The sequence below is a fragment of the Pistacia vera genome, unplaced genomic scaffold, assembly GCF_008641045.1.
Source record: "Pistacia vera cultivar Batoury unplaced genomic scaffold, PisVer_v2 Contig944, whole genome shotgun sequence".
Taxonomy (NCBI): domain Eukaryota; kingdom Viridiplantae; phylum Streptophyta; class Magnoliopsida; order Sapindales; family Anacardiaceae; genus Pistacia; species Pistacia vera.
The window spans coordinates 499-12360 of NW_022196828.1; the positions used below are offsets into that span (position 1 = coordinate 499).

At 34.4% G+C, this 11862-nt stretch overlaps 1 protein-coding gene across 1 annotated transcript; it reads right to left on the reverse strand.

Annotated features, from left to right (window-relative positions):
* Positions 1-2935: 2935 nt before the first annotated feature.
* LOC116120768 (tRNA (guanine-N(7)-)-methyltransferase-like) lies at positions 2936-6019 on the reverse strand. The gene is made up of 8 exons (XM_031406737.1): positions 5801-6019; positions 5652-5708; positions 5486-5561; positions 4567-4646; positions 4367-4416; positions 4181-4265; positions 3995-4093; positions 2936-3160 (listed from the first exon to the last, which is right to left on the reverse strand). The coding sequence occupies exons 1-8, from the start codon at positions 6017-6019 to the stop codon at positions 2936-2938; spliced, it is 891 nt and encodes a 296-aa protein (XP_031262597.1).
* Between the last annotated feature and the right edge of the window lie 5843 nt (positions 6020-11862).

Genomic DNA, 11862 nt, shown 5'->3' on the forward strand with positions numbered 1-11862 from the left:
TGTCTTAAAATTTTCAACTACAAGTCGGTTACATCGACTCGGCCACGAGGTTTGATTTCTTGAATTTCAACTATAAATTGGTCACGCCAACTCAGCCACAAGGCCCAATGCCTTGGGAGTTCAACTATAAGTTGATCATGCCGACTCGACCATATGACCTAACACCTAGGTTTTCTATTACAAGTCGTGTGATAACTCCTTCCAACCTAGGTTGGTCAAGTGAACCTCTATATTTCTCCCCAACTTAGGTTGGTCGAGCACCCATCTCCTAACTCAGGTTGGTCGAGCAAACTCCTCCCAACTCAAGTTAGTCGAGTGAACTTTCATATTCCAAATAACAGTCCATCTGGCCTAAAGAGCTGCTAGCATTGACCCGCTCAGCCCGCACTCATTCAATTAAGTTTACTCTCTAAGCTAAATACCCTTTAACTTAGAGAGTGTGGAGCTAACTGTATGGGCAAAAAATCGTCTTGGGCCTAAGGCTTTAACCCAATTTTGGTTGGGCCTACGCTTAAATTCACCTTGTGAACTACCCACTCTATGAGTTGGGTTATCCTACAAGTTAAGCTAAAATGGGTTCCGGCCCATTAGCCTACAACAGTCCATAAATAGGAAGTCAAGAACCCATTCTATTTCCTCTTCTGCTAAGATTTCAAATCTTACTCAAATTAGTAAACTTAATCTGATAACGGCACGAAATTATATTTCTTTTCTGATAGAGATTATCTCTCAAAGTAGGACTTAGTGTCCTAATAGGATTCCAACCCGTTGGGTTCACTATATAAACAGAGGTCTGACCTCTCATAATGGATTCGATCTCCACAAATCAAAATCGCCTATTTGCTCCTAAGTTCTTGCTCCCGAGACTTCTACACCTTCGCTGTAGTCCTAGCCCCTGACAAGACTCCTGGTAATCATTATTTCCCTTAATTCTTATTAAATAATCTCTTTTAGCCTTACTGACTTGAGTGTCCAAGTGCCTATGGCAAACACCACCCCAGTGTTTTTTGTAAGTTTCACGCTTATCTCTTCGTGTGTGCAGGTCCAACAAATTGTCAGTGGCCTCAACCTCATGGGATCAGACCCTATTTCCGTTACCATAGATTTTTTGCATCTACAATACGTTCATCTCCTTTAAGACTTTTTCAGATACTTGAATGATGATACAAAGCTGCAAGATAAGTTGGATAAGGTGTAGCATTCGGATATGATGCGACTGCTACTACTGGTTAGGAGGATAAATGGGCAATGATGTTGTAAGTAAGTATGCGGTTGGATAACCAGCTGGTGGATAGGCAGGAGCATAATTGACTTTGAGGGTAGGTAGGTATCCGCCACCCGGAAGTTAATGTGATCCATGTCCTATATGGCCATATAAGGGTGTTCAAAAGTGGTTAACCGAATCGATTAACCGCTTTCTTAAACCAAATCAGTTTTTCAGTTTAGGAGTTTTCCTAAACCGAAACCAAACCGGTTTGGGGGGAAAACTGGTTTTTCGATTAACCGCTTTGAAAAAACTAGTTAACTGGTTTTTCCCCTTTTTATTGGATTAAACTTTTTTTTTTTTTTTTAAATTTCCTAAATTAAATTGTAAACATCAACAATACATATCTAAATAAAAATTAAATAGTCATACATATCCATTGACCACAACTAACAATACATTAAAAATAGATATAAATAAAAGTCCGAAATTAAACAAAAATAAAAGTCCGTAATAAAACGTCCATAATAAAACAACAAAATAACTAAATAAGTCCCAATAGAAAACAACAAAAGAAATTGTGCAAATTTAGGGATTAAGATTATTCTTATTATTATTATATTTTAGTAAACCGGTTCAAAAAACCAGCTTCGGTTAACCAGTTTTCATTTTTACCCAAATCAAAAACCGAACCTAAAATCCAGTTTTTTGAATTCTTGAACCGTAACCGAACCGTTTTTTTGGTTAACCGGTTTTTCGGTTTGGTTTTTGCATTTTTTTTAACACCCCTATGACCATATGCAAAAGTATCCCCATCACTAAGTCTCATTTGGACCTTTGCTTGTTTGCATTTCAATTTGATGCCATCTTTAATATTCACTTGATTCTTTATTTCAAGATTCCTAATTTGCATAAATGAAATTTAAAAGTGCTAAGTCTTACCAAATGTTTTTCGCAATCAATATTAACTATTTTAAGGCTGGGATAATTTGTTGGCAGCTTTATTTGAAATGCTTATTTTTCTACTAATACACGTTGCCAAATGCCAAGGCTTCTATTTTCTTACCAGTTAAGCTTTACTTAGATGTTTATTTTTATACAGAGGACTTGTGAACAGATCTAATTTTGGTATGCAACAAAACGCTCAACCATTATTTCACCAATTATATATTTGGGTGGTTTAATTTTGGCTTTATAGAATGTTAAATTTACATTAATAAACCTGCAATAAATAATTTAAAAGAAAGTTTTTATTCTGAGGATGAGATACAATCCTCAAAATCATGACTTGCTTACTAAGTGAACTTAAACCAAATTTCTCCAAAACCATGTATTACTTTTACCCAGTATTATTCATGACAAACATTTACTCTTGCAATAAGTGCTTTAGTCGCCGGCTCCCCTGTCATTAGGTCACCAACTTCCTTGACCTTCCGGCAGGCATCAGCTCCCCCCCAAAAATGTTGACTGTCTTGTAAATGATACAATAGTTTGCAAAGATAGTAAAGACGTTATTAAATGAGTACACATAGCTTGTAATATAAAGTTTGTAACAATATTATAATTAATTAACCATTATGTTAGCAGAATATTTTCAAGAAAAAATAATACACAGTTTTGCCCCCTGACATCCACTGCTGTGATAGTAAATAAAGTCATTTCAACTACAACGACTACTACGTGCCAAAATGTAAGATCTCACCAAGCTGAAAGAGACAGTCTATTCTTCACTCATTTCGGCTTCTGGTACATCCTTCTATAAATTTTTGCACCTTCAAATTCAGCGTGAATTTCTCTTTCAGTCCTAATCCCCATTGGGTTTTTTAATAACCATCCTTCGTTGTCACAAGGCACACTTAGGTCAATTGTGTCAATGTGCTGTAGCACGTTTGATTCCGCATCAAACTGATTTCTCATGTCAAGAGCCACTTCATGAACATCAGACTGCACAAAAACCTGTTTGATCACAATATACCAAAACTTTGTAAGAGAGCAAGACACATCTAAAAGGCTAAAGCTTGCATGTGAATGAAGTTTGAAGTAGAATATTCTGTTATATAAAAGCACATTATAAGCACATCATTTTCAAGAACTTGATACACGAGGAAAGGGTATCTGCAGGATTAATCTGAAGAAACAACAGCCACACTTTCTATAAATATAGTTTTAGAGATTGGTTATCAAATACAACCCAGTAACAAACATCCAATTTAGTATAATGTGAAGAAAAAGTAATTCTGAAAACCTGATAGTTCATATGACAAAACTGAAAAAATGTAAACTGAAATTACGATGACAATGCAACTGACATAAACTCATAAATGAACACTAAATGCAGGTGAAGTCGATTGAATGCTGTGGTTGGAAGCATCCACAACATAAAGAGGTGAAGTTATCCATTTAAAACAAACTGCAAACAAAATAATAAATAAAGTGCCTCATTTCTTCCTTATACAGCTAAATTTGACGCAGTTTTCCCTTTTTTCTTAATTTATAAAAATATAAATAAATTTAATCTTACAACCGACAGCAAGATATATAAATTTCCAACAAGTACAACAGGTGACTCAAATACATATGGTGTCATTTTAAGTTGCGAACTACCACCAATCTGGTCACCATAAGAAGTTCCCATTATAATTCCTATCAAGTAAAAGTCTCGCTCAATGGAGACAGTACCTTAAAAATTAAATTCTTCTCATTATTAAGGAAAAACTTCAAATCAAATAACTGAAAAGAAAGGTAGAAAAAAGCATCCATGCAAAGAAAATTCTGCCTCAGAGCATATACCTTTCCTCCAGGCATCAAATGATTTACAATAGAATCTACTAAAGTTTTCTGCACAACCCTTCTCTTGTGATGTCTTTTCTTGAAATGGGGATCTGGGCACTGAGCATTGAGAGCGAAAACTATTTAGCATTGAAACACTATCTACTAATTGTCTTATTGAATATTCACTTGCCATATTGCACTCACCAGGATTGAAACTAGCATCAAGGGTCCAGGGTATGTGGACACCAATTGCTTGAAAGAAAGTGTGGCATTTGCAAATATAAAATGTCTGCAACAGATCTCAAATAGTTATTCTTTTAAATCACCAATAAGATAGATATTGTCAGCTTTTTTATTTGCTCAACCTATAAAGTAATTTCAAAGCCTTACATGTTATCAAGAGCCAACTCTTTTACCCAGAATTCTGCACGTTTGACAAGCTGCATCATGGAAAGAGTAATATAACATAAGAAATAAGTACCCTGTCTTCAAAGTTCAGGATAAAATAGAGGACCACGTAAATGTACATTAATTCAGTCAGAAGAATTCTTGAGAGAATTAGAAGTAACCCAAGGAGTTCATTCCCATACTTTCTGCCGGATTTCCAGTCCCAAATAATTTCCAGTATCAGGGTTTTTTCTTGCAAGCCACATTAAAAATCGGCCACTACCTGGGGAATGTTTATATTGTTAGATACATGTTTGAAATAAAAGCGCTTTCTCCAACAATCAGTAACAACAATGATTACAGCATTCACAACTACCACAGGAATAATAAAGAGTGATGATAATTATTTAAAAAAAAAAAAAAAAATCAATCATTGAAGCTGATTCCATAAGCCAAAACTTGATAGTAAAGCACATAGTTAACAAATGTCATCAATAGTAAAAATATCCATTTGTCTTTTCTCATCGCATAGAACAGAAAGTGTTTTGTCAAGGGTATAAATTTAGAACAGCCAAGGGCAAAGGCATAAAAGAGGCACTTATGCAAATTTAAAGGCAAGGACCATCTCTTTTAGGAACCTCCTTCAAGAAAGCAGCTTAGAGAAATGCCTTTTCTTGCAACTTGGTTACTCTCAAGTGTAATCAAGGGAAGGCTATTCAACTTATTGAAGGTATCAACTGTGACACAGTACTTTCTGTTTATATTCAAATTTATCGTCCCATACAATGCCTAATACAATAGGAATTTGTAAGAGCTGAAACGGAAAATGTAATGTTTCAAGTTCCCATGTAAGATTCTCATGTAACAAGATGAGCTAATCAGACCAGAACACAAGATATCTTAGGACTGGTGCTATTTGCTTTTTGGGATGTTCATAATAATGAAGTTGAACATTCACAATCATTATTCTATTAAAAAAATAAGCAAACAAGCACCATCACATGACATTTCGCTCAAACTTATTCTTTTTTCTTTCAAGATGTCTTCTATCAGAAAAGATAGCTTCAACAAATCCTAAACTTTAGCACATATGCAAATATTATATATATGGTGAAGGGTTACCACTGCCAATATCCACCATAAGTGGCAAAGTTGGGTCCTTGTAAACTTCATTCCAATCGGGTACTTGCACTGGCGCCTAATTAAAACAAAACAATTCCGTATTAATTACATTATTAACACAATACAATTATAAACTGAGTAAAAACAAACTCAGCAGACTCCATACAGAGAACGATGAACTCAGAGGGTTGACATGCTGCCTGATTCTCACATGGCCCAGCTCCTGCAACAAAACAACAACAATGAATAAAAACCCACAATTTAATTTTTTTTTTTTTTTTTTTTTTTTTTAAGAAGTAAAATATATATATATACCCCAGAAATTTTTTCAGAGAGATTGAGGTCAGCATATTCCAAGGCTACAAGGTCTGGGCTTCTGAGCTGTTTGGTAGCAACACAAGCAGAAGGGGAAGTGTGATAGGAACGATGATAGTGATGAAAACTGAATGTTAAAGATGATTTGGAGACTAAAAGCTTTGAAGTTGCATTCAAAGCAGCGACTGTTTGTAACCGTTGGCCAAGGTACGAACCCATTTTCACTCTACTTTCCTACTACTCATCCGTTTCACTTGTCACCTAATTCGGAGGGTCGAATCCGGGCATGTTTGGTTCGGTTGTCCCCATTATTGAGGTTACGTAGAGGGGCAGTGGGCTGGCACGGCCCATCTTAGAAAAAGCACGGCATGATAAGGCCCATGATCATACGGGCCGTGTTATGAACCTTACAAAAAGCATGCTAGTTGACGTAGCCTACTAAAAAAATTTAAAAAAAAAATAGTCATTAAGAACAGCTATTTTACATTTTTTGAATTTTTTTCCTTTAAATACCCCATTATTTCTCTTATTTTTTCACACTCCAATTCATATCTTTATTCTCCTTTCTCTCTCATTTTGTATTGGTATTAATTAAAAAAATATATAATCACTATAAAATATAATAAAATAATGAGACATTGAAATATTAATTGAATTTTACCACTTTTTATTACTTATAATTATAAATCACAAATACAAACTTAGAAATTAGGATTAAGAATTAACATTAACAATTACATCTTCATTAGAAATACAAGTTTACAAATATAATACAACTATATCAACTTTGATTAAAATTTACAAATATTCAAATAAATTAATAAAAATGAATATGTATGATATTTTTTCAATTAATCATTTACTTTGAATATTTGTAAACTAGAATCGAAGTTAAGATAGTTATATTATATTTGTATATTTATATTTTTAATGGAGATGTAATTATTAATTTTAATTCTTAATCCTAATTTCTAAGTTTGTATTTGTAATTTATAATTATAACTTATAGGTAATAAAATGTGTTGAAATTCAATTAATATTTCAATGTTTAATTATTTTATTATATTTCATAGTGATTATATATATATTTTTTAATTAATACAAATACAGAATGTCACTAAATATAACATATAAAATATTATAATAATAAATCAAAATTACCATAATTTATAAATATTAAATATTAAAAAAATTGTAGGCTGACCAACAAAACACGCGAGCCGCCCTGCGTGCTAGGCCCACAGCACGACGGACTGTGTTGTGGGCCTTTCAGATTTGGCACAACGAGGCATGAATTTCTATGGGCCTTAGCATTGCACGACCCACGACACGATGAGTCTTGAATTTTTAGGCACGGCATAGCCCACCTCTGGTTCTAAGGTAATATCATCTTATATTATTTACATTACCATGTTTAGTTGTCAAGTAACATAAGATTATGGTAATCTTCCAAAATCAATAGTAATTACTATTGATTATATAGGTGATAATCTGAATACCACAATTTTCTTATATATTCAGAGATTACTTGGTAATCTTATTTTGTTACAATTTTAACTCTTACTATTAAAATTTTTGGATAATAATACCCCTTTTTTGAAATTAATTTACATGAATTGGCTATTACAGTTCTATCCCTAAGTAATTAAATTTTTGGATAGTGATGCCATTGATTTTAAAACAATTTACAAGCCATCAAAGAGGACCCTCGGCAACCACCACCTACCATTGGCCCCAACCACCAGTCGTCGGCCACCATCGTCGATCGCCAGTCGACGTGGCCGGAACAACGCATGACCATCCGAATCTGCTCGGCTAGTCGTGCGTTGTTTCCGACCAAATCTATTCTAGCCAAATCACTATAGATTTGGTCGGAAATGGCCAGATCCATGGTCGTTAATAGCCATCGATTTGGTTGAAAATGATCAAAATAGATATGGCTAGAAACCACCAAATCCCACACGCTTAGCTAGATCTGGCCGATCGTGTGTCATTCCGACCACTACTGGCCGTAACCAACGGTGGTGGTTGGCGGCCCACAGCGGCTTGGGTGGGTGGGGGTGAGTTTGTTAAAATTTTAATTTTAATTTGGCTATAGTGTTTTAGCAAAATCTCAAATGTAGGAGGTTACAAGAATAATTCAAATAATAATAATAAAAATAATAGTATACTAATATTAAAAAAAATGGCAATTTAGTAATCTATATAACATACTTACCAATTTATTCCTCCCAACCAAACATATGAATATAACATACCCACTAATTTATTCCAACCTAACCAAATATATTTTTCTAAATATTCTTAGTAATCTTCAAGGTCATCTTTTTTTATATTAATATAATATTCTAAGTTATACAACATTCTCCAAACAAAACGCCCCCTAAGAGATAAGTACTTTAAAGCCTTTGGCATGTGCCTGGTTGTCTGTATCAGATAGTATTAAGAAGTTAAACTGCACTGTTTTGTTTGGCTAAGTTTTTCACCATAATGGACAAAATTAAAACTGAAAATCTTGGGCTCTAATATGCATCAAATAATCCCCAACCCCTTACGAGTTTAGATGCACCGAATAATTTTGAAACATTTTACACAATTTTTGTTTTAAATAGTGTTTAAATAATTATTTATATAATATTAAGATAAGTTTAGAATTGGCCGACAGAGTCCCAATTGGCAGTTGCCAACAATAGTGTTTGTTGTCATCAATTGTGCATCTAGCGACATCATCGATGTCGTTGGGTAGATCGTCTAACAATTTATCTAATGATATTGACGAGGAGACCGTCGACAATAGTTTTAAGTAGAGATGGGCGCGGGTGGGGCAGGCCGAGGAATGGAGTCCTCGAACCCCTTCCTCGACATCTTGGGGTGTTAAATGTGGAAGCCTGAAAACAGCGTCGTTTAAGTAACTCTAATACGGCGTCGTTCAGGCGTATTAGTTTGGGCAAATGCAGACCACAGGATTCGTTTCAGATTGGACGGCCAGGATCACTCACAGAGTCAACCATATATAAGCGCATGATACAGTCATTCTAGAGAGAGAGAAAACAAAAGAGGCTAGGGTTATTCTTTGAGTCGGCTATTCTCTCTGTGTTAGGGTTCAGATTCAATTCCAGATTGTGAGTATCAGTCGAGTGATTAGGGGATTTAATCATTCAGGTGAGAGTGTTGTTCTCTCGGGTTTGGGATATTCTAAGAGTATCTTGTAAGGCTGAGTGCTGTTGTAAAACGAGTAAATCTAGTGAGTGGAGTCTGTGTAATCTTGACTGGTTTCTGGTAATAGAAGTGCAGCGAGCTCATACCTTTCTTGAGCTCAACGTGGATGTAGCTTATCCATAAAAGGATAAGTGAACCACGGTAAAATTGTGGCGTGTTCTGTGTGTTTGATATCTGCGGTATTTCTTGTGTTTCTTGATTTGATTGTGTTGTTTGATTAATCAGTTCTTGTTTTTTAGGCATAACATGGGGGATACTCGTCCTTGAGACAGGTATGTCGGGGATTTATTGGTATTAATCTTGACGGGGAATTTTCCCCGAACATAGTTAAAAAAAAAAAAAAAAACCTTTATATAACAATATGATTAATACTTTTTTTAAATTTAAGAAAAAATTGGTAAGGGAGCATAAATCATAATCAAATAATAAGAAATTGTTAATATAATTAGAGATACACCAACAATTGAGCATCATAATTCATACATCAAGTCTTTGTAATTTGTAAACCATTAAATAAAAATAAAACTAAAAATAAAAGTTGCGGTTAGTAGGCTTTTTTTTCACTATCCTATCCAATCCAATGAAATAATTAACTTTTCTATTCAACTCAAAATTCAATCTTATTCTATTAAACTCAAAATAATTAATAATTATTTTTTCGATAAAAGTTTATAAATTAACAAAAACACCCCCACCCACCCACCCAAGCCACTATCACCCGCTAGCAGCTACCGTTGTCGTTGCCACTGCTGGACGTCGGCGCCATAACAACGCACAACCAGTTGGACCTGGCTGGTAGTGTGCCGATCTGTCCATTTCTGGCTAGATCCATGACAAAAGATCTGGCCGTTTGGCCATCAACAACATCCTTATCTTGGCCATTGTTGACGACCAGATTTCTGGCCGATGATATGACTGTCGGCAATGGCCAGATCTTTGGCCGTAGATTTGGTAAAAAAAAGGCCAGATCGGCGCATAACTGGCTAGATCCACCCAGTTGTGCACTATTCTGGCACTTCTGACCATCGTCGGACGATGGTCGCCGGCTACAGATAATAGTTGGGTGAATAAGGGTGTTTTTCTTAATTTATAAACTTTTATTGTAGGTGGTGTTTAGTTAAATTAATAAATATAAAAGGGTTAAAAAAGAATACAAATATTTTTAGACGATGGTCGTCGACTACAGATAATAGTTGGGTGAATAAGGGTGTTTTTCTTAATTTATAAATTTTTATTGTAGGTGGTGTTTAGTTAAATTAATAAATATAAAAAGGTTAAAAAAGAATACAAATATTTTTAGAAAATATTTTCCAAAATACATTCTATCCTATTCTATTTCATTAATACTATTTTATTATAGAATGCTATTTAAAAAGCCTATCAAACGTGGCCTAAACCAACGGAACCAAGAACTAGGCAAAATTTTTATTCGATCAACAAGAATTTGGCGTACGGGACGACCTTCCTCCAAACACTCCATTTTATTTTCGGCTCCGTTTGGTTCACAATTTTGTGTTTTTGAAAAAAGTTAAAAAAAAGTTGAATTGGGCGGGTATTACGATGTAGGATTTACAAATTAATAAAATACCTTTTATGTTTATTTTTTTACAAAACACCCCCTATAATAAAACATTAAAAATTAACAAAAACACCCTCAATCCACCCTCAAATATGGACAGTCGGCCACCACCGCCAGAGGGTGGTCGGAGTCGCCGTAATAAAAACATTAAAAATATTTAGGGGTATTTAATTAAATTAACAAATTTAGAGGGTTTAAAAAAAATTGAATAATATTGTGAGTTTTTTGGTATTTTACTGTTTAACTTTTTTGGGAATACTAAAAGTAGTATTCCCAAAATCCAACCAAACGAAGGCTTCGTTTTTCTTGCCACGAAATTTGTGTTTGGACACCTTTTTCAACAATTTTTAAAGCATAGAAGAGAGGAAATGGTTGTCATGAGAGATAAGGCTGGCTCCATATATATATATATATATATATATATATATATCTCAAAATAAATGGTATTTTAAATAAATTTTAGCAGTTGTATAGTTTTCATTCGTTTTTTATTTTTGTGTTTTCAGACAACCATATCGAACATGTTTTTTATTTTTCACATTTTTAAATACTATTTTCAGATAAACAAATCGGAGATGTTTCTATTCATTTTTTTTTTCAATCATTTTCAATATTTTAAAAAATACTAAGAATTTATACATAAAATTCATAAATAAACACACCCTAGACTTTTTCACCGATTCCTTTTGTCATGAGTTGGAAGTTTCACACCCAAAAAGCTAACTTATTAAGTTGAAAGACTCTCCCCTTTATAAGCCTAAGACCTCCACAATACGTTTTCGATATATGATTCGTTACACTTTATACTTCTATAGAGCACAGGGAACTATAAGGCTGTATTTGGTTTATTATTTGGAATAATATTTTTGAAAAAGTTGAGTTGGGTGGTTATTACGAGATAGGATTTGAAAATTAACAAAAACACCTCTTAAGTTTGTTAATTTAACTAAACACCTCTACAACAAAATATTAAAAATTAACAAAAACACCCCCATTAAATGTTGGCAATTGACCACCACCGCCGAAGGGTGTCCGGAAGTCCCCGTAATGGCGCATGGTTGATTGGATCTGGCTAGTCGTGCGTCGATATTGCCTTTCCAACTAGATCTACAGTAGATCTGGCTGGAAAAGGCTAGATCTGCGCACTACTGACCAGATCCAGCCGGTAGTGCACCATTATGCTAGATTCCGACCACCTTCCGACAGTGGTGGCCAGAATATGGAAAATGTGAGTGAATGAGAGTGTTTTTGTCAATTTCTTAAC